Raw genomic sequence first — 22801 nt, forward strand, 5'->3', positions numbered from 1 at the left:
TCCCCTGGGAGCGGGGGTCATCGGTCCAGGCTCCCTTGTCTCACAGGAAGGAGGATGGTACCACCCAGAGGAGTGCACGGGACGCAGGGACAGCTGGGTCCACCTCAGAGCTGGTTATCAGTGACTGAGGACCTGGAAGAGTCATTGTGCAGCTTAGGAAACGCAGGAGAAATCTTGATTGTCTTAGAGACTCTCAGATACACCTCTGAGTCCACACTCAGCTGGAGGAAGGTGCCCCTGTCCGCAGGCCCGAAACGTTGGGGCCGAGGCTGTGCAGAAGCCCAGGGTGCAGGCTCAGGCTGGGTCTTTGGTCCTCCTGGGTTCCCTGCCTTGCCTGCGAGTGAAGAGGGGAACCACCCGGGGTCTAAGCTCCGCTCTAGCTCTTATCAGACTTGTAGGGTTTCTGTTTTCAGTCTTAAATTCACTTTTTTCTGGGAATACAGGTTTACCAGAAAAACTTGTATTAGTCGAGGATATAGTTAAACGAGAGATGTCTTTCTTTCTCTCTCTCTCTGCCTGTCTTCCTTTCTGTCCTTCCTTCCTTCCTTCCTTTCTTTCTTTCTTTCTCTCTCTCTCTTTCTTTCTTTCTTTCTTTCTCTCTCCTTCCTTCCCTCCCTCCCTCCTCCCTCCCTCCTTCCTTCCTTCCTTCCTTTCTTTCTTTCTTTCCTTCTCTCTCTCTTTCTTTCTTTCTTTCTCTTTCTCTCTCCTTCCTTCCCTCCCTCCCTCCTTCCTTCCTGCCTTCCTTCCTTCTTTCTCTCTCTCTTTCTTTCTTTCTCTCTCCTTCCTTCCCTCCCTCTCTCCTTCCTTCCTGCCTTCCTTCCTTCTTTCCCTCTCTCTCTCTCTCTTTCTTTCCCTCCCTCCCTCTCTCTCTCTCTTTCTTTCTTTCTCCTGTTTTCCTTCCTTCCTTCCTCCTTCCCTCCCTCCCTCCCTCTCCCCTTCCCCCCCATTACCTACTAGTCCACGATATAGTTAAACAGGATATTTGTGGCTGTTTTACAGTTCAAATGTCTAGTGGCCTTAAAGAACAGCACTTAGAGCTGGGCTTGGGCACGAGGGGTGGTAGCCTCCAGAGTGGGTAGAGTTCTGATGTGCTTAAACACGGTGCTGACTTAGCCCTGGTGCCCGGCCCGAGGGACGTGCTGGAGGTAGGGCCAGAGCACCCTCTGCGCCTCACCCCCGGGGTCCAGTTCTCCTCTGGGGCCGCGGGCTTGGATTAATAGACGTAAGGGTCCATCAGGGAAATTCTGTTTCTTACTCTCCTACTGAGGACCCATAGGCCCGTCGCACCTCTGTGCCCGGATGGCCGGTCACACAGGAGGCTGCATCCTGGCTCAGTCTCGTCCACATGGACTGGGGCATCCGGGGTGGTAGAAGGGGTTCCCCAGGTCCCACCAGCCATCTGGAAGTGGCCCCTTTGGGGCTCCTTCCTGGGCTCCCACATCCACCTAGCCTGAGGCTCCCAGCTCAGCCCGTCCAGTTCCACCCCTGCCTCCTCCCAGAGATGCTAGCACCCACTGCCCCGGCTTTGGGGAGTTGACTAGGCCAGCGTCTGAAACTGTATTAACGCGCTTGGCTAAGCTCAGGAAACTCGACGCAGAGTACTGAGTCAGAAGGTGTGCTGTGGTGTCAGCCCAGACCTGGCTGCAGGGGCGACTGGGGCTCCTTGGGCCTGTGTCACTGTCCAGGCCAGTTGGACCCTGTGCCACATAAAGACAAGGGCGCCCTGAAAATACGTAGTTCTGGGCCCGACACCCAGAGGAGCTGAGGGGATCCCTCATCCAGGGGACCCGTCGAGCCACTGTCCTTTCTGGGAGAGGGAGCTGGGGGCGGAGGGACATGCTGTGGCCCACAGCCTGAACGGTCAGCCTTCCGATCCGCAAGCCTCGGCACGGGGTCGCCGTTCCAGGAAACGGGACTTTTTCCCAGATCAGGGCTGCTTCCTGACGGTGTGGCATGCAAGCAGAGCCCGGGAGCTGCCTCTCGGCGATGCTCTGGGGTCCCTGCTCTGGGGAGGGGCGTTGCACTGCGTGACCCCAGGAATCCGTGACCTCCCACGGGGCTGCTCCTCCCTTCGGAGGCTTCCCCACTGACGCCCCGCGCGACTGTTTCCAGGCATCAATGTTGGCCCCGTGGTGGCTGGAGTGATCGGGGCTCGCAGGCCGCAGTACGACATCTGGGGAAATACGGTCAACGTGGCCAGTCGGATGGACAGCACCGGCGTCCAGGGCAGAATCCAGGTCAGTTCACTCGGAAGCCCCCGAGGCACAGGGGCCCATCCTGCCGGCGGGAGGCTGAGGTGGAAGGGGTGAGGGTCGGGCGGGGGCGGCCGCCCAGCCCCGCAGCCTGCGTCCTCCCGTCCTGGTCTGCCTCTTCTGGGGAGGGACACGGAGCCGCGAGGCTCAGTGTGTCTGCAGCCTTGGAGGTTGGCCTCTGTGTGGCCAGGCGCAGAGATGGGGATGGCGAGTGATGGCTCCCGAGAAGGGAAGGGGCTGCCTCACCGTTTGAAGGGCAGGTGCTGTGGGGCCCCCTGACCTGAGAACCTGCGGGCGCTCACTTGGGATGCGAAGCAGGTGCTCTGGCACTGGCTGGCACTGAAGGTGTAAGAGACAGTGGCCCCTGCGCTTCGTGGTATGTGGCCGTGCGGTTCCGCTCTCGGGATTTCCCTTGGAACAAACATGCAAGCGTGGGTCACACGGAGGGAAGGAGCCTGTCCCCCGTGTGTGGCTTCGGTTGGCCTCTGGGGGCCCGGATGGATGGGGCAGAGAACGCAGCGCTGGGTGACTAGGGCCACTGCCCTCCTGCTGTGGCCTGGCCTTGAGGTAGCCACCAGCTGGCAGCCAGTTAGCACTGGTCCTTTACTTGATCACAAAGTCTCAGTCCTCCGTAGACCCTGCGAGACACGTGCATTCACCCCAGGTTTTGAGAGAGGCACTGGGGTGCGGCCTCTGCAGGATGCGGTTCCAATGAGAAGGTTGCCCGCCTGGGGCCCTCTCGTGTCATACCTGTTCAGTTCCTGGGGCCCCCGCCTGCATTCATCGGGTGCTAACCCTCGGACAGGTACCTTGGTGGGTCCCTTGGGTCCGTCAGCTTAAAAGACAGGCACCAAAATCTTCCTGGGGCTCTCCTGCTCGGAACACAGGCGGGATCTGCGTGCAGCCTCTCTGCACCTCTGCATTCTTTCTCTTCAACTTTTCTCGCGGTGGTGGAATACACATGTCGGAAAGCGGACCGTCTTAGCTGTTGTTAAGTGCACAGCTCAGGGGCGTTAAGCGCATCCACGGTGTCGTACTGCCGTCCATCCCAGGACACCGTGTTCCTTTTCTAAGAGGATCTTTCATCTATGTTTCTCACAGTCTTCCCCAGGAGCTGGTCATGCCCCAGGGGACACCTGGCGGGAGCCCCCTCCACCCTCCAGCCTGGCTTCTGTCCAGTGCCAACATCACATCTCTAAGTTTGTAACATCCGATCTGCGTCGGCCACCCCTCTGCTCAGAACTGTCCCTGCTCCCTCCGGCCTCCTGTGAGGGCTGTTTGCCATGGCAGGGACTCCGGCACGCCATCCAGCCTCTGCCGGCTGCTGGGCTGCCCGGCGATATCTGTGTCTGGACTCCCGCAGGGCAAAGTCCCTCGGCCCGGACCTCCTGGAGGTCCGCATCGCAGGAGGTCTTAGCAGACCAGGTCCCTCCCCTCCCGCCCTTAGGCTCGGGTGGCAGCACCCCATGCACTTGGGACAGGGCAGGACAAAAGCAGGGCTCTGGTGACATTTGTCAACCTGGGTAAGACCTGCAGTCCCTCCATCTGGCGGCCCACGTGACCTGGCCTGGCCGCTTGGCCACCCCCTTGGCCGAAGGCTCTTTCCCTCCAGCCCATCGTGCTCGTCATCCCAGTTTAAAGGGAGAAACACTTATGCTCCACTGTTGTATGGTTCTCGTAGGTGTTCTTGGTCACAGCCCAGGAGAGATCCCTTCCCTTTGCCAGCCCAGGTTAAACCTTTGGTTCTTTTAAAGAAGTGAACAAGAGACTCACATATTAATGATGAAGGTTTGCAAAGAGGTGTCTTAACTTTTTCCTGAGGATAATATCTAATCAGATATCACCTGCCCAAATGCTCATTCCTTAGTCCTCAGCTGGGAGCTTTCTTTCTTCTGTGTCAAAATTCCTAAAAAGGAGACCCCTCCTCACGCCTGCTGTCCCAAGAGAGGCAGACAAGGGGGTTCTGAGCAGACTAAAGTCCCCGGGGCATCCCAGGGCTCCGTTTTCCAAGGAGTACGGCAGCCAAGAGAAGGTTGACTGTGACGATACCCAGGTTCCACCTTGGCCATCAACTTGAGGACCAAGCAGGTGCTTCCCGGGAAGTGTCTCCGTGGGAGCCCAGCACCCTCTCTCAGACAGAGCGAGGTCGGTGTGGTTGCAGGGTGGGTGTGGTTGCAGGGTGGGTCCCCCCCACTGCTGGCCGGGCCTCACAGGGAGCTCTAGAGAGAGTTCCCAGCCCACCTCTTCAGAGACACAGGGATTCTCATGCAGGTGGCTGAGAATCAGACTTCACAGGGGACTCCCTCTCGGCCTCTTGGGGACCTCGTGTCTCTGAGCCCCTGACCTGGACCCTTTCTGGGCCCCCCACGGTGACGTCATACACAACCCCGATTCACAGCCTGGGACTTCCTGGCTAGAATGTCAAGGCTGAGAGATGCACAGGGGCGGCATGCAGCCCGAGCTCCCAAGCGGCCCGGAAGGACGCCCAGGCCCGAGCCCACCTGCCTTCAGACCTCGGCTTTACTGCACGTGCTGGTGGGTCATCTTCACCTCCAGCATTACCTTGTGCGATGATCTGAATATTTTGTTACCTCTCATTCTTCGTAAGACAAGAGAATACAGTGAGAGGAAAGAGCTCACGTAAGGATAAGACTCAGAGATTTTTGTTAATGTGTATTTTGGGCCTTAAGCTGGACGTCAGGGTTCTAGGAAGGCCAGATGAACAGATGAATTGCGGGTTGGTTCAATCGTGAAAGGAAGGAGCACGATGGAGCCTTTGATCGCAACAGCAGGCCTCTGAGATCACCTTGCGTCTCAGAGGCCACATCTGAGTGGTGACCTTTGTGACAGTGGCACCTCCCCTGTGTCACCGGCCAGCCTGTGGCTCAATTCCATGAAGGACTCTGGGGTGCGCTGAGCCCTGCTGGGGACCTGAGTGAGGCCGTGTGGCTCTGGCCCTTGTGTGGCCTTGGATCGAGGTCTTTGGCAGCACTCTGGGGAGTTTCAGCACTCCCCACTTTTTCTTGACCGTCCAAGTCTTTGTGAATGTCATAGTCATCATCAAGTTGACCAAGGGACTCTTCTTGTAAGTGGACGACATGCTTCTCCTTTACGAGGTCTGGGAGGGACCACCTGACCTGCTCCCAAGGCCGAGAGATGCAGCCGACCTGGTGAGGGTCTAGGCCTCAGGCACCCACCTGCCGTTCTCCATCCCGGTGGGTGGGCGGCAGCAGCCCTGGTGAGGGGCCGCGGAACTTTCTCCAGAACACCAAGCAGCCCCCTGCCCCCCGCGCGAGCACCAGCCAGTGCCTTGCTGATGAAAATCCACAGAAACTGGCGGAGTTAATTAATTAAGGGGAACGATACATCCTTGGCCACTTGTTGTGGGTTGAGCATACTCTGTTCCATGCCCTCTGTCTACACTGGATCAGCCAGTTTTGCTTGTTTGTGCCATGAGGGGAGCTGAGGGACCCCCTCCCAGCACTTGCAGATCCATCGGCAGATTTCACTGTCCCGGGAGCTGTGCAGGTTGTGATGTTCCGTGGTCATTCTTGTTTCCTGAACTGCGGGCAGGTTTCTGACGGGCCTTGGTTACCTCCCTCCCTCCCTTCCTTCCATTGGTCCCTTTATTCTTTCATTCAGTGAGCACTTATGAACACCAGGAGCCTTGGTAAGTTGTGCTGAGACAGACCTTTACCGTCGCACGCGAGAAGCAGGCTGACGGTTAGCGAGGGTGAGAGCCGCGTTGGGGGGAGGGGGTGGGTTCAGGGTTCCAGCGAAGCCGGCGGGGAAGAGAGCAGCCCCTCTGCCCAGCTCTGCTGGGGACTGACACCCTGGGGATGCGAGACCCTGGCCTCAGGGTGGGCTGAGTCGTTTTAAATAAAGACGCCAGAGGTGGGTGACTACATGGGGTGGGGGAGGGGGGATTTTCAGAGCAGCAGCTGGGAGTCGGGGTGACGGGGAGAGAGGTGGTCTCTGCCTTCAGTGTCAAGTGAGGAGAATCCAAATGATCGTGTCCTCTTCTGTGTACAGAACCTTATTAGAAAGTGCTTTCTTGCCCTTTACCTTTTTCATAACTCTGTGAGGCAGGAATTCTTTTGGCTAAACCCTTGCCCGGGACCTGAGCATCAGGAAAGTTAAGTCACACCCCTGTTGTCCCTGGGAGAACGTGCCCTCTGCCCTCTCGTGCTGGTGGCCCACAGAGGCCCCAGGGGTCCCTGGCAGGTTGGTGTGAGCCCACCGGGGCCCTGAGGGTTCCGTGCCAGCCACGGGGATGGGAGGCGGTGCTGTCCCCTTCCAGCTGAGCTGCTACCTGCCAGTCCCAGACCCTCGAAGACGTGTGGGGTTACCGCGTCCCGAGGGCCCTGGCGGCACAGCCGGAGCCCTGTGTCCAGGCATCTGGTTAGGGCTTGGGGTGATCACGGAGCTCACACCGCAGCCCCTGGGACCGGGTCCGTGTGGGCCCTGTCCAGCCCGCCCACCCACTCTGGGCACCCCCCATGGCGAACGCTGTCCTCTCCTGCTTGTCTAGGGCCCCGTTGAGGCCCCTCTGAGTCCCCTGCTTTCTCTGCAGGATCACGTCCTTCTCGCCGAGTGACCATAGGAGGGGCACAGGACCCGACTTGCCGGCCGACCTGGGGAAGCCAGAGGCCGGGCGATCGGGTGATCAGTGCAGGTCGGGGAGGGACCCTCTCGTGGGCTCCCCGTTGACCAAGAGTGACGCCCGCCTTTCTCCGCTGTAGGTCACGGAGGAAGTGCACAGGCTGCTGCGGCGGGGCTGCTACCGCTTCGTGTGCCGAGGCAAAGTCAGCGTCAAGGGCAAGGGCGAGATGCTGACATACTTCCTGGAAGGCAGGACCGACGGAAACGGCTCCCAAAACAGGTCCGTGAACTCAGAGCGGAAAATGTGTCCTTACGGGAGAGCCGGCCTCCAGACCAGACTGGCCACGGGCCACCCCCCGGTGCCCCCTGCGGCCGGCCTCCCAGTCAGAGCCGGGCCGGGGGCTCTGCAGGGCTCGGGGCTTGCCCCCTGCCCCCCAGGCCACCACCTGCCCCCCGGAGCAGCTGGGAAGGAGGCTTAGCGGAGCCCAGGCGGGCCGCTGGGGGCACAGCGCACAAATGCTCGGGGCGTTGGTGGCCTCGGGGCTCCCGCAGGGACCAGCCCGGCCAGCAGAGCAGGGCCGGGAACCAGTGGCCGGGCTGGGGAAGGGGGACTGTCCAGGCATGACCAGAAGCAGCTGGGCAGTGACTCGGGTGAGGGGAGAACCCAGACTGCGCAGACGCCGAGGCTTTAGCAGTGTCTTTGTTTGCTCCGTCCTCTTCTCGGTGGCCGAGGGAGGTTGTCTGGGTGAGCTTTGGACGTCGGGACCGTCGGGACCGTCAGGACGTCCACCAGGGCCACAGGCTACAGCGAGAGCCTTGGAGGTCTGGCTGGCAGAGTGACTGGGCTGCCCAGCTCGTGTGTGCCCGGAGACGGATTGGCATCAGCCCAGCTGTGTGGGTCCCGTGAGGGCAGCTCCCGCCCTGGGCGGTGGCCTGCAGAGCCCAGAGTAAGAGTCAGGACTCTCTTGGCCAGAGCCAGAGCTGGGCAGGCCTTCGGTGGACGGTTTGGGAAGAACTGAGAAGCCCCTGTCCCACTGCATGGATGGTGGTGGCCGCTGGCTTTCGTCGAGGTTGGGTTTTTGTTAAGAGCCAGAGGCAGGTCTTCTGGAATTCTTGGGGGACCCTGCAGCCACATCTCTGTGACCAGCATAGTTCCTGTTCCACCTGTGCGCTCTCCACCTGCCCTGCTGAGCATATCGGCTCCTGTAAAACCTGGACGTTCCCTTTTCTGCCCACGTCACTGTGTTTGTTCAAAGGAGAGAAGGTGGTCGGTGTCATTTCTTACCTCTTCCGCCACGGCATCTTGGGTTCCCGTACGCTGAACAACAGTGCAAGGCTTTGTTGATTTTGAAAACAAGTGGACCTCGCAACCATGAGAACGCTTCCTGGATGGAAGGCGTTTCTCTGGCAGAACCAGTCCCTTGGACGTGGAGATTTGGAGTTAGTTTATGGCTGTCGGTACAGATGTCCCTGCTCCGGTTTGCAGGGAAAGTGACTGCAAGTAATTCTGTGCAAGTCTGGGAATCTCCTACCTAGGCATCTCTGCGGTTGCCATGGAGATGAAGAATGCGGCCATGCTGGGATGGGCTCCTGGGCGTGGGCAGTGATCTGGGAGGGCCAGTGGGAAGAGACTGGCCAGAAATAGCTGGACGTGGAGACCTCAGCTCTCGACTGCAGGGAGGAGGGCAGCTTGAAACTGGAGGGAACCTTCTGGGCAGGCAAGTCAGTAGGGGGATGGCCATGCAGAGACCCAAGCTCCGAGAGCAGCCCGGAGGGTTCTGTGGGTTGCAGGGGAGCCCTGCTCGGCAGAGTCAGCAGGCCTGAGGGTCCCATTCCACACCGCTCTCCCTGGGGGTCCCGACTTTTCAGAATTGGGACAGGGGCTCACTCTGGACTGAGCCCCATGGGGGTGGCTAGTGGCGTCCCCCGGGCTGCCTCTGTTGTGGGTGTATGACTCGTGGCTGTGTGGGTGTAGCTGACAGGGCCGGCCACTTAGCCCATGTGGACGGGCCAGTGACAGAGGCGGGCAGGTGGACAGTCTTTCCTCAGATGTGCCCTGGGTGAGAGCTGAATTTCCTCCCCCCTCCCCTTACAGACAGAGCACAAGCTGAGTCATCTCCAGAGCCCTCTGAGCACACGGCCTGTGCAGGTGTGCACACCTGCGTCCAGCTGCGGGGCTGAGACCCTGGCCAGGGCCCTGCTGCCCACCTGCTCCCCATGGCCGAGCTTCCAGCCCAGGGCAGGGCGGAAGGGGGGTGGACAGTGCAGGGGATCCTGACCCTGCGAATATGCTCTGTCACATGGCAAAGGGGGCTTTGCAGAGGGAATTCAGGGCTTGGGGCAGCAGCTGAGGAGAGGATCCTGGACCATCTGAGTTAACTCAGTGTGACCAATGCGACCACGTGGCCCCTTAGAAGTGGACACGGAGGCCGGGGCAGTCAGGAAGATTCGAAGCACGAGGTCGCTGTTTAAAGATGCGGGGCCCGCAGCCGGTCGAAGGTGAGGACGCCCCAGCCATCAGCCGGTGAGGAAGCGGGTTGTCGATCCCACAGCTACAGGCCTTGAATTCACATCACCCTGAGCGAGGTGGACCCTGAGCCCCGGGATGAGAGCCCAGACTCGCTGTGCTGGAACCTCAGGTCCACAGAGCCACGGGACCACCCCCCCCCCACAGGAGTGTTGGCAAAGCCACGGAACGCGTGGCCAGCTGTCACCGCAGCCGCGGGAAGCCATCGGGGCCTCGGCTGTTATGCAACGGCGAGGTCTCCCCTTCGATGAGCAGAGCCTCCTTCATCATCAGCAGTTCCAAACCCTACCTGCTTCCTGTGGGCCTAGGGGCCGTGCTCAGCCATAATGTTCCTTGGGGTTTGGCCAATGACTTCCTTTTTATTTGTGATAAGACTGTATGATATTGCCTTATTTATTTTTAACCTTGTACGATATTCATGTACAAATGTTAGAGCCTTCCAAGTAGGATTCTCTCTAAATTATTTCTTTTAAGATGCTCTGTAAATAGCGCACCGGTCTGCCTATTCCATTCTGACCAAAATGAAGGTAAGCCCGACACCCCGTGTGAACAGCACACTTTAGCCGATGCGCGAGGTTCCTAGTGCATCGCCCCTGCTAGGCCAGGCTGCTGCTGCCCTTTGGAATGACCCCATCCACGTGTCCCTTCGAGACCCTCGCATGCCTCTTGTGCCTGACCTCAGTAGATTAGAACGCAGCCCCGAACTGCCAAACGCTTCCACGCCCCTGACCCTGGGGCAGTCCACTCCAAGGTCTGTGTCCTGCAGGGTGGACCCCACGCCCCCCAGACCCAGACACCCTGAGCCTGCCGTGTTTATCGGACTCCAAAGCCACCAGGACTTCCGATACCTTCTGTCACTAGAAGCAATAACTCTAAACTGTACAGACAGGTCTGGTCCAAAGCAGATTGGTGATTCAGAGACAAGCCATGTGTACAAGTTTCCCCAAACTGAAGAGCACACTGTTGGGGGGCTGACACCCCCAAATCCGGGCTGACGTGCAGGCTCGGACAGGATCTGGCCAGCCTTCGGGGACACCTTGCTTTGTCTCCCCCCATAGGAACCCTGCACCACCGTCCCAGTAGCGACCTAGATATAATATTTGAATCCCCGCTTTAACCTGCCACGCGGGAAGGAAGGGCTGGGTTGGCCTGTCAGCCGTGTCTAGGTTTCCTCCCCGGCAAGTGGACCCGTCTCATTTCCAGGGTGTGCCCGCCCTTCTGCAAAGCGTGTTCTGTGATCCCCTGAGTCTCGGGGTCCTGCGGGTCTCTCCCCACATGACAGGCCCTGCCCGGGACACCCATGCGTGACCCGTCAGGCAAGCACTGCCTAAGTGTGCGTGCACCGCGCGGGAAATGCAGGTTCACACGCGTGTGCCCTGCATCCAGCAGTTCTCTTACCGGGGTATCACAGACCTGCTGTCACACGTGTCATTCTCGAGTGTGCAGACCTATTGGTTGTGTATGACGAGCCCCCCCCCACCCCCGGAAACTGGCTTGCCCTGGGTTTTGTAATGGCTTCAGTGAAAAGCAACAACAAAAATGACCCCCAAATCCAAACTCCACAGAGGCAATTGGTTTCAAAATATTTGCTTTGGTGAAGTAAGTGAGGGGTGAGCTGTGGCCGACTGGCAGGTGGAGGACACGACCGTATCCCTGGGCCCGGACATCCCCCCTCCACAGCTGCAGTTTGCTTTGAAAGTCTGTGCTAGCCGTTTCCCGTTTTCAATCAATACTGCCAGTTTTGTAGTGGATGATGAAAGACATGCCGTTTCTTCATACAGCCTCCTGGGTTTGCATCTGCCTTCGCAGGACCTTAGGCTGGGGGTGGGTCTCAATCAGATTCAAGGTCTGCTGGGGCCTGCGCTGCCAGGCCCAGAGGTCAGCAGGCGGGACTGGGGGCCCACGCCTGGGTGATGGGAGGCCAGTCGTGGTGGCTCGGGCCTCCACACTGAGTTTGGGAGACAACAAGGAGATGGGCTTTACCTGAGGGACTCTGCTGACACAGGGCCCATTGTCCCATGACATGTGTCATGAGCAAAGGCCAGGCCGGGTGCCCAGGGGTTGGCCAGGTGGGCCGTGCGGGGAGTGGCGTTGTGCGTTTCCCCAGGATGGACTCAGGAGCTTGGGGCTGGTGTCCGAGGCCTGTGTGGGTGACCACCTCGCGAGTGCTGACAGTCAGTTGTCCCCCAGCCCCGGATCCCCCAAAGCAGGAAGACATCCTTGATTCTGTGTGGACTGACAGCCAGGAGCCACAGGCAGGCCCCGTGCCTGGGAGACAGTGTGGGTGGGAGAGTGGGATGCAGTGGGCACCCCAGTGGCCAGGGCTGGGGTAGGCGTGGCCAGCAGCGTGGCCAGTTAAGCCAGCTACGGACCAAGCTGCTGGAACCTGACCTAGATTTCAGTCTCGGGTCAGGGGCTGTGCGGGTGCACCCCAGACAGCCGGCACACAGGGGAGCTCCTGGGGACCCCTCACCTCCAAGAAGCCACAGGAGGCTTTGGAAAGGATTCGGGGAGTTTTTCTTTGTCTCCTGTCTGTGTACAAACTGGAGACCTGTACTGGAGACAGGTCCTGTGGTGGGATGAGGAAATCTGTCTTCTCCATTGTCCATTTCGTAAAATTAACAAACCCAATTTCAGGTGCCCCATTTGGGGCTAGACCTCCCTAAACAACTTGACTTTACGGCAGTGGAACAGACATTCGTATTCCTTAATTTCCCTGAAAATATAACACATCTGTTCACTAAGATAAAAAATAACTTTTCTGCCAGAGGCCAGGCTTAATCCAAGTTTGTGTGTGTGTGTGTGTTGTGTTTGCATGGCATGGCGTAAGCAAAATTAAAATCAATTATTTGTTCCTAGGATTAGGATGGATTCATATAAGAAACAAATGAACTAGAGATACAGACAGATGGCTACCCCCCAGGGCATCGGGGGAAACCGCCCCTGAGTGCCCCGACCCAGCTCTATTTCCTCTAGAAATCCTGACCTTAAAAGGAGGAGTAAGGGCAGCAGCTTCTCGGCCAGACACAGAGGCAGCCTTGACCCCCGCCGGCGTCCACGTGGTGCCCGGGCCTCCCTCTACAAGTACTAGAGAACCACTAGAGAATAAGAAAGTCTTCCTTCCTCCCTCCCCTCCTTCCTGGAATCTCTCCACAGTATCAGTACAAAGTCCAGGGATGTCAGGGCACTGAGCCGATCCCGTTTTCTGTTGTTTGTGTGGTCGTTTTATTTCTGTTGTGTTTGGGGTTCCGGTGTACACTGAGGCCTGCGGGGAGTGCCGCAGGAATTCTGGAGGGAGGAGCCGACAGCCCCCCCCCCCTCCACCCGCCTCCCTCCCAGTTACCCGGGCAGCCACTTGCAGGCCCGGCTTCAGTCTCTGGGCTGTGTTGTGCGAAGAGAAAACAATAGACAGGTGGTCTTCAGGGGTGTGGGTCGCAACTGGCTGGAAAAACACCTTGGGAATCAGACAACTGACCCCAGTGGCAGCCCCCTGGTCTCCCGTGATTACAGTAAGCTCAGTTTCTTCAGCCCTTGATGGTGGCTATCCGTGTAGATATAATTCTTCATTCCTTTGTGAAATTCCTGCACTTCCCCTGATTCAGTGTGTTCTACACTAATAAACACCGGGAAAGGCTGGGTCGCTCTCCTATATAGTTAAACTACGTCTCTGGTGGACTCTTCACGTGACTACAAACTAAGGGAATGATCATGACTAAGACCCGTATCTTGCTCAGCAAGTACACCTTTCCTGTGCTTTTCCCGCCCCCTTGCCTCCAAACATTCTGCAGAGGGAGGCGTGCTTATGCTCCGCATGTTGTCGATGAGAAATCTGAGGCTCAGAGAGGTTACAGACTTGGACAAAGTCACACAGCACTGTGTGGCAGGACCAGGATTCATCCTGTTCCCATCCATTCCAAGCCCCCGGTTTCCCATTCTTTTCGGCACCTCTTAACTAACTGAAATCGGCAAAGTTGTGTTGGTTTGGGTGGAGCCTTTAGCTCTTGCACACACAAGTAGTGGCGGTGCCTGGCCGGCTGGGTCTGAGCAGCCAAGCAGGCCCCCAGGCAGCGGGTTTGCCCCACAGCCCATCCCTTGGATGTGCCCAGGCACAGAGTTGTCCTCACCTGGGCCTCACGTCAGGACGGTAAAACAGTGCCTGTCTCTCCGCTAAGCCCTGCCTCTGCTTTAACAGCTGATCCCCGGCAGAGACTTAACAGTGTTGGGCCTGAAGAATCCCTGCCTTGTCTTGTCATCCTTTCTATCCTAAAACTATGTCCTGTAGCACCACCTGCCATCGTGTCTTAGAAAACACAGACTCTCCCTCAGTGAGGACAGTTGTCTTATCTCTTTCTGTAAGGCCTCTCTGACATCAGCCAGGGGGAGAACCGGGGCCCCCGGGTGCCCCCAAACTGCACACGCTTCTCCACTTACAAGGAGCCAACCCAGTCCCCAGCTCCTGGTCAGAGTCCTCCAATGTCCTTGTCACGCTATGGCGTGGTGTAGGCGGTCAGTGTTCCTTCCTGGGGATCAGAGGACGCCCAACAGCAGGTTTCACTGAGAATACGCAGAAGGCGAGACAGGGACCACCACGGATGGTGAAGGATTGGCAGCCACCCTGCGCAGGTGTCCCCGCCTCTCCCAGGCTCTGGCTCCCGTGGTTCCTGGCAACTCATCTTCAGATGGGTTGGATTCCAGAACAGCTGGCAGTCGCATCTTGAGAACTGACGTTTAAGCAGAGAGCAATTCCTAGACTAACCCTGAGAGATCTGTCCACCTCTTGGGCTTGGTGAACGCGTGCAGGGCAGCCAAACAGAGAGCTGTGTCTGGGGCTCTCACTGCCTGCGGTGCGAGCAGTGGGCAGTGGGCCCACCAGCATCCAGAACTTGTTTCTTGACTCCCACCAGCAGCCCGCACGCGATCTCAGGCCCGGACACGAAGCACATGTCTCAGGGGACTGTTCCCACATTCTGGGAATCCCGGGGAAGCCACCAGGGCCTCTTGCACAGGCCGGGGGTGCCGGCACTCCCCAGGCATCAGCCCCAGAGAGGCACGCGGTTTTGTCTTCATCCCTGTTGAAAGTGTGGCCGCGCGAGCCATTTGCACTCAGCATCGCATGCCGTGAAATTCCTAATCGTGTGAAACTTACTTTTGGGATTCCGAAACACGCAGCATGTGCAAAGGGGCAGGCCCAGGCCACCACGGGTTGTCTGCCGGCAGGCTGCAGAGCGTCCCGTCACAGCAGATCCTGGACCCTGAGCCCGTGCAGCTCCTGCACTCCTTCTGCAGTGTCTCCCCTCGGCCCGAGCTCCCCCCGCCAACCTCTCATTCACACTGATTGCACCCCACCTTGCACAAGCGGAGATTATGTACCGATTACCACCCTCTCTTAGCAGCAGATTCCACTCTCGTTTAAGGTAAACCCAAAGCCCACTCTTGGATTTTCTTTACTCACTGAGAAGGGTTGTGTGAACCCCTCGGCCCTCCTCTGTCCCTCCAGGGAGCACAGAGTGGGCCGGGGTGACACGTTCTCCTGCCAGTAGAGCTCACAGAGGATGCTTCTTTAGATGTGGAAACGAGATGTCTGTACCAGAAGGACAACAACTCAATATCACTGGGTAACTTCTCATGATAGATTTGTATAATCAATACGGGTCTATTTTTACGTCCACTGAACACTGTAGACTACCTACCAGTCTTTTCCAAGATTGTTAAATTGAGACAAGTAATTGAATAATTTGTCCTATTTTTATTTTGAAAAAAAAACAGTGAAATGGACTGAAATGTTAAATGTGAATGTACATTTCTTAATTGCAACTTTTCTACTGAGTGTTTGCACTATACTTTCTGGAATCTTATTTAACAAAAATAAAGGGAAAAAAATTGCTTGACTAAACTCTGTGGCCATTTTAATTGAAAAACTAACAGTTGTGTGGATGTTTTAAAGACCCTGGGACATGTTCTGTAATTTTCTAAAATGCTGTCACCCCGTCCTTCCTCGGGGCCCTGGTGTGGGCCCTGCTCCTCCGACGTGACAGGTGGGCGCAGTGGATGGACACGCTTCGGCTCTTTATTTATTTATTTTTGGCTGCGTTGGGTCTTTGTTTCTGTGCGAAGGCTTTCTCTAGTTGCAGCGAGCGGAAGCCACTCTTCATCGTGGTGTGCGGGCCTCTCACTATCGCGGCCTCTCCCGTTGCGGAGCACAGGCTCCAGACGCGCAGGCTCAGTGGCCATGACTCACGGGCCCAGTTGCTCTGCGGCATGTGGGATCTTCCCGGACCGGGGCACGAACCCGTGTCCCCTAGCATCGGCAGGCGGACTCTCAACCCCTGCGCCACCAGGGAAGCCCTAGGCTCTTTTTGATTTCCGCACCTAAACATGAGAATCCAGGAAAGATAAGTTTGTATTATTTGCAATTCCCCATGACTAGTCTCTCTCTGACGAGTGTCCTCCGGCTCTTTTAATCTTTTATAAAAGAACAGGGAAGAATCTTGCCTGCCTGAAATGAAATACGAAAGTTGGGGTTCAGTCTCACTATTGACCAGCTGTGCACCCCTGCAGACCTAGGGAGTGGAGGGGCTCTGGGGTCCTGGGTCACTTGAGCAGGTGGGAATGGCCACCTCCAGGCAGAGGCCACAGTGAAACAGCACAGCCCAGGGCTACTGGGCACAGAATTTCATGGAGTGAGTGACGTCTGTCATTGTGATTTAGGAAAAAAAATCCATGCCAGCCCTGAGTGGAGTGTGGTCCCTAACTGTGGCAGATTCTGAATCTCAGGCATCCTCAGAGAATGTCAGTGGCTGCCCCTGACCACACCCTGGGCCTCCTTGAGAGCAGGTTAAGCTGTATCCCTGCCCTGGACCAGCAAAGCTTCCTGCTGGACGAGCCGGTGAGTGGTGTGAAGAGTGGCCAGGAGAGGAACACGGTCACCACGGAGAGCTGAGATCCGCGGGTTAGAGCCTGGACCACCGGGAAGCCGTGGGCAGAGGCGGGCGCAGGAGAAGGGACAGGCGGAGAGGTGGGGTGCGCAGGCTTGGGGCTCTGGAAGTGCCCAGACGTCTGACGGGTTCTGTGCTCTGCGGGCGCGTGGGGGGCACCTAGTATTGGAGGCTATGAGCCTGGATGTGCTTGAGCTGCAATGGCCACGCTGCGAGCTCCGAGTTGCTGCTGGTGAAGAGAAATTATTCACTGGCCACTTGTTAAAATGGCAGGGAGGAGTTTATTCAAGGCTAGTACAAAAGTGGGGAGAGATTGGACTCCACTCTGGATACAGCAAAGACAGCTGAGGATTCTCGGCCACCGGGCAGAGTGAGGGGCTCAGTGGCTACAGAGTGACTGAGAGGAGCTTGGTCAGATGCCCAGGATGGTGATGCTTGCTGTAGGGTAAGCCACGGACTTGGACATCAGGGGTGGGGGGCTCCCCCATAAGCCACTTAGCAGGATTCCTTGCTAAAACTGGGCTCTTGGCAGTCCAAAGTTAGGTCAAGGTCAGGGCCTAACAGAGAAGAGGAGCTTGACCAGAGTGGTTTGGACGAAAACTGGAGACGCCCCGGGTTTTGGAATCCTGTCCATTAGGAATTCTGTCGGCTCTATCTTCCCGATTGATCGTCCGCATTTCACGTCACCTCCTTGCTGGCCCCATCCTGTCCAGCCTGTCCCCCCTTTCCTGAGTTACAGCAGAGCTCACTAAGCATTCTGGTCACTGAATCTCCTCCCCATGTCTATTCAAAGGCCAGCTGCAGGGGTTCTCTTAAAATGCCGATCAGATCGTGACTCCTTGACTCAAACTGTGCGGGGCCCCCAGCTCACGTAAATGAATGGGGGTCTGCCTAGGAGCCGAGACGCTCTCCTTGGGCTGCCCTTACTCTTTGCTGTTGAGGCCACTCCATCTGCAGGGCTCCTGGCTGCCCAGTGATGCACCAGACATGCTCCCCCACTGGGATCAAGGGCTCCCTCTGTAGGACACGCCTCCCTGGCTCCCACTGGACTCCCCGTTCCTCCAAGTCTTTGCTCAAATGTCAGCTTCCCCAAGGGGCCCCTTCTCTTCTGTGGTTAAAACTAGCCTCCCCACCGCTCGCTGCACTTTGCTTTCCGCTGGCCGTCATCACCTCCAGATATGCCTACGATGTACAGGTTTTGTCTGTACTGCTTCCTGACCCCTCACTGGAAGGTAAACTCCTGAGAGCAGGGATTCTGTCCTTTTTACTCATCTACTCAATGGAAATTTATCAAATGAATCAATGAATAAACAGGGTGACCACTTAGGTGGCCATGTTAGTCTCCTGTCACAAATTACCAAAAACTGGGGGGCACTTATAACAATAGAAATTTTTTCTCTTACGGTTCTGGAGGCTAGAAGTTTGAGATCAAGGTGTCACAGGGTTGGTTCCTTCTGGGGCTTGAGGGAGACTCAGTCCCATGCCTCTTCCAGCTTCTGGTGGCCCCAGGTGTCCTGGGCTTGTGGCCGCATCACTCCAATCTCTGGTCTTCACATGGTCTTCTCCCTCTGTATCTGTGTCTTCTTTACTGTCTGTCACTGGATTGAGGGCCCACCTTAGTGCAGATAATCTCATCTCCAGATCCGTACCTTAATTATATCTGCAAAGACCCTTATTCCAAATAAGGTCTGCTACGGACTGAATTGTGTCTCCCCAAAATTCATATGTTGAAGCCTAACCCCCAGTGTGGCTGTGCTTGGAAATGAGGTCTTTAGGGAAGTCATTAGGGTTAAATGAGGATCAGAGCAGAGAAAACTTGAGTGGCCCATGGATGGTGATGATGATGATGATGGAGGAGAAGGTGGTGGAGAAGAAGCACCCCCAGCAGCCGCAGCAGGAGAAAGAGAGCTCTGAGCACCCATGTACATTAACCCATTTACCCCCGTCACACCCACACCACACTGTAACCTACATTTATGCCTTTGAACAGGCCGTGCTCTTTAGGGACACACAAGTGAGTTGTTCTTTTTTCCTGAGCAGCTCCTGTTTTCCCTGGGCTGACATATCCCTGCCCAGCATCCCCAGGGCCCGGGGTGGAGGAATGTCCTAGGCAGGTGTTCACAGATGCCAGCAGTGAACCTCTCCCAGCCGGTGCTAGTTCCTGCTGGTGTGACTGTCAGATAAGCAGTGCTGAGGCGGGGAGGGTCTGGGAGAAATGGGAAGGACTTTGGGGACAAGTGGGAAGCAAAGGAAGGGATATCACTGAGGGTTACCAAGGGGCAGGAACGAGGGGACCTGAGGGTTGGGCAAAGGATCCAAGGAGACTCTGGAAAAACACCACGGATGAAACCAAAGTATTTATACCCCTAAGAGACACAGGGTCATATCCTAACTCTGTATGGGAGAGTTCCTCAGTTTTATCTTCCAATGCTGCTATGGAATTATTTGTTAGATTTTAAATTTCTGAGGCGTCTTTTATTTGCTGGGTATGTCTCTCTATGGCATCCTATTATTTCACCACTATTCCCTTAAGACATACTTCAGGTTCTCTGATGTTTTCTTCTGCCTTCATAACCTGTTTCCCATATTTTTGTGTGTTTCAGTCTCTCTCATTTTTTATTTATACATTTATTTTATTTATTCTTTTTTAAAAAATTTTTGGCTGTGCTGGGTCTTTGTTGCTGCACACGGGCTATCGCTAGTTGCGGTGTGCAGGCTCCTCATTGCAGTGGCTTCTCTTGTTGCGGAGCATGGGCTGTAGGCATGCGGGCTTCAGTAGTTGTGGCTCTAGAGCGCAGGCTCAGTAGTTGTGGCGCACGGGTTTTGTTGCTCCGTGGCATGTGGGATCTTCCTGGACCAGGGCTCGAACCCGTGTCCCCTGCATTGGCAGGCAGATTCTTAACCACTGCGCCACCAAGAGAGTCCCCTCTCTTTCTTATTTGAATTGAACATTTGCCGTCATCTAAAAACTCTGCATCTGTGGATGGGGCTCGTCTCCTGTGGGACAGGCTGAGCTGTTAATGGGGTGCCTCGACATCTCTCTTTGGGGAGGTGCCCCATCTCCTCCTGGGACTGTGGGCCTGGCTGCATCCATAAACTGTAGGGAGACACCTAGACTCTCAGTGTCCAGTACATAAATCACCCTGTACTCACCATGCCTGTCAACAATTAGAGCATCCGAGCCCTTCAGAGCTCCTCCTACGCCCCCCATGAGTATTCCCACCCTCCTCAAGGGTCATAACAATCTTAAAAATATTACAGATAAAGAAGATGTGGCACATATACAATGGAATATTACTCAGCCATAAAAAGAAACAAAATTGAGTTATTTGTAGAGAGGTGGATGGATTTAGAGACTGTCATACAGAGTGAAGTAAGTCAGAAAGAGAAAAACAAATACCATGCTAACACATATATATGGAATCTAAAAAAAAAATGGTTCTGAAGAACCTAGAGGTAGGACAAGAATAAAGATGCAGACGTAGAGAATGGACTTGAGGACACGGGGAGGGGGAAGGGTAAGCTGGGACAAAGTGAGAGAGTGGCATGGACATATATACGACTACCAAACGTAAAATAGATAGCTAGTGGGAAGCAGCCGCATAGCACAGGGAGATCAGCTCGGTGCTTTGTGACGACCTAGAGGGGAGGGATAGGGAGGGTGGGAGGGAGACACAAGAAGGAGGAGATATGGGGATATATGTATATGTATAGCTGATTCACTTTGTTATACAGCAGAAACTAACAGAACACTGTAAAGCAATTATACTCCAATAAAGATGTTAAAAAAATATTACATAACTGGGTTAAAAAGTAACCCAGTTATGTAATATTACATATGTGAGGCGCTTCCCTGGTGGCGCAGTGGTTGGGAGTCTGCCTGCCGATGCAGGGGACATAGGTTCGTGCCCCGGTCCGGGAAGATCTCACATGCCGTGGAGCGGCTGGGCCCGTGAGCCATGGCTGCTGAGCCTGCGCGTCCGGAGCCTGTGCTCCGCAACGGGAGAGGCCACAACAGTGAGAGGCCTGCGTACAATGTGAGAATCTCTCTTCTAACCAGGGAATTTAACCCATTTACTTTGGTTATGCTAAATTTGAACTTGAACCACCCTGCTTTTTAATTTTTTGTCTTGTTTTTGTTTTTTTCTTTTTATTAATTCACTTTCTTGCACTTTCATTGATTCACTTTATTGTGAATATTAAGACAGAGGGAAAAGAAAATTTCATTATTCACAGTATTAATTACTATATTATACCCACTCATAATAAACAACACTTGAACCACTATCATTGCCCTACCCTGATTACATGCTATTCTTACCCATTATTTTAGTCCTGTGCTTTTTAAAAATCTCACAGAAAGATACTAATATAGGCATACATTAGAGATATTCAGGTTTGGTTCGAGACCACCACAGTTGAGCCAATACTGTAGTAAAGTCCCATGAATTTTTGGTTTCCCAGTGCATGTAAGAGTTATGTTTACACTAGAGTCTATTAAGTGTACAGAGGCATGTCTAAAAAACAATGTATATTCCTGTCTTACCCCTAGACAGGAATAAAGACACAGACCTACTAGAGAACGGACTTGAGGATATGGGGAGGGGGAAGGGTGAGCTGTGACAAAGCGAGAGAGAGGCATGGACATATATACACTACTAAATGTAAAATAGCTAGCTAGTGGGAAGCAGCCACATAGCACAGGGAGATCAGCTCGGTGCTTTGTGACCGCCTGGAGGGGTGGGATAGGGAGGGTGGGAGGGAGGGAGACGCAAGAGGGAAGAGATATGGGAACACATGTATATGTATAACTGATTCACTTTGTTATACAGCAGAAACTAACACACCATTGTAAAGCAATTATACCCCAATAAAGATGTTAAAAAATTAACATCATTTAAAAAAAAACAATGTATATACCTTAATTAAAAAATACTTTATTGCTAAAAAATGCTAACCGTCATCTGAGTCTTCAGTGAGTTGTAGTGGTAACAAAGATCACTGATCTCAGATCTCCAGAACAAATGTGATGATGAAAAGGTTTGATATAGTGTGAGAATTACCAAAATAAAATTAGCAAATGTTGGAAAAATGCCACTGATAGACTTTCGATGCATGGTTGCCACAAATCTTCAACTTGTGAAAAACACATTATCTGTGAAACACAATAAAGTGAAGAGTAATAAAATGAGGTATGCCTGTATTTTATTTTGATAGTTTAAAATTTTAATTTATACTCCCCATTTTATTTTTCACCAGTCTTTCTTGCCTCTCAGACTAGCCTGCTGGGATAATATTTCTTGTTCCATCTTGTAGGAGCTCCTTTAGCTCAAGCTGCAGCAATAAATTAACTTTATGTTCATATGTAAATCTCTTCATCTCCCTTCTTAAAAGATGAAAAACAGGGCTTCCCTGGTGGCGCAGTGGCTGAGAGTCCCCCTGCCAATGCAGGGGACACAGGTTCGTGCCCCGGTCTGGGAAAATCCCACACGCCGTGGAGCGGCTGGGCCCGTGAGCCATGGCCGCTGAGCCTGTGCGTCCGGAGCCTGTGCTCTGCAACAGGAGAGGCCTGCGTACCACAAAAAAAAAAAAAAAAAAAAGATACAAAACAAAACTGTGTACACAACTATCGGTTGACAGTTTGTTCTTCCCTGAAAAATTTGAAATATTATCCCATCCAAGTTTAGTTGATGGTGTGAGGGATGGCTTCCATCACTGCTTTGAGAAATCTTGTGTCAATCAAGTTGTTTTTCCTTTGTGTGTTGTCTTAGGGTTCCCAGAGAAATGGAACTAATAGGTGTGTGTGTGTGTGTGTGTGTGTGTGTGTGTGTGTGTGTGTGTGTATGAGAGAGAGAGAGAGAGAGAGAGAGAGAGAAAGACAGACAGACAGAGAGAGAGAGAGAGAGTGGGGAAGAAGGAGGGGGAAAGAAAGAGAGGGAGAAAGGGAGAGATGGAGAGAGAGAGATTTATTTTAAGGAATTGGTTCACACGAATGTAGGGGCTGGCAAGTCCAAATTCTGCAGGGCAGGGCAGCAGGCTAGAAACCCAGGGAAGAGCTGAGACTGCATCTTGAGTCTGAAGGACATCTGGAGGCAGAATTCCCTCTTCCTCATGGGACCCCCGTCTTTTCTCTTAAGGCCTTCAGCTGATTGGATGAGGCCCACCCATGTCATGGAGGGTCATCTGCTTTACTCAAAGTCTGCTGATTTAAATGTTAATTTCATCTAAAAAAAAAAACCTTCACAGCGACATTTAGATTGAGGTTTGACCAAACAACTGGGCACCATAGCCCAGCAAAGTTGACACATAAAATTAACCTTCATCTGTGATGTATAGCTTTTCTCTGATAGTGTCTTTAATTTCAAATAAAATCAACTCCTAGGAAAGAGATTTTAAAAATCATTATGAATAGCACAATATCCCAAAAGGAAAAAAAAAGGCATTTACAGGATTCTCAGAGAAGAGATACAACTAACTAGAAAACA

The 22801-nt window shown here is 54.4% G+C and overlaps 1 protein-coding gene across 1 annotated transcript in view; it reads left to right on the forward strand.

Annotated features, from left to right (window-relative positions):
• The window catches only part of ADCY1 (adenylate cyclase 1), a 125291-nt gene extending 110017 nt beyond the window's left edge, over window positions 1-15274 (forward strand). The window contains 3 exon segments of the mRNA XM_030871268.2: window positions 2113-2237; window positions 6995-7025; window positions 7028-15274. Coding sequence (XP_030727128.2) covers window positions 2113-2237; window positions 6995-7025; window positions 7028-7479 — 608 coding nt within the window. The 3' untranslated portion in view covers window positions 7480-15274.
• Window positions 15275-22801: the final 7527 nt, after the last annotated feature.

The sequence above is a fragment of the Globicephala melas genome, chromosome 9, assembly GCF_963455315.2.
Source record: "Globicephala melas chromosome 9, mGloMel1.2, whole genome shotgun sequence".
NCBI lineage: Eukaryota > Metazoa > Chordata > Mammalia > Artiodactyla > Delphinidae > Globicephala > Globicephala melas.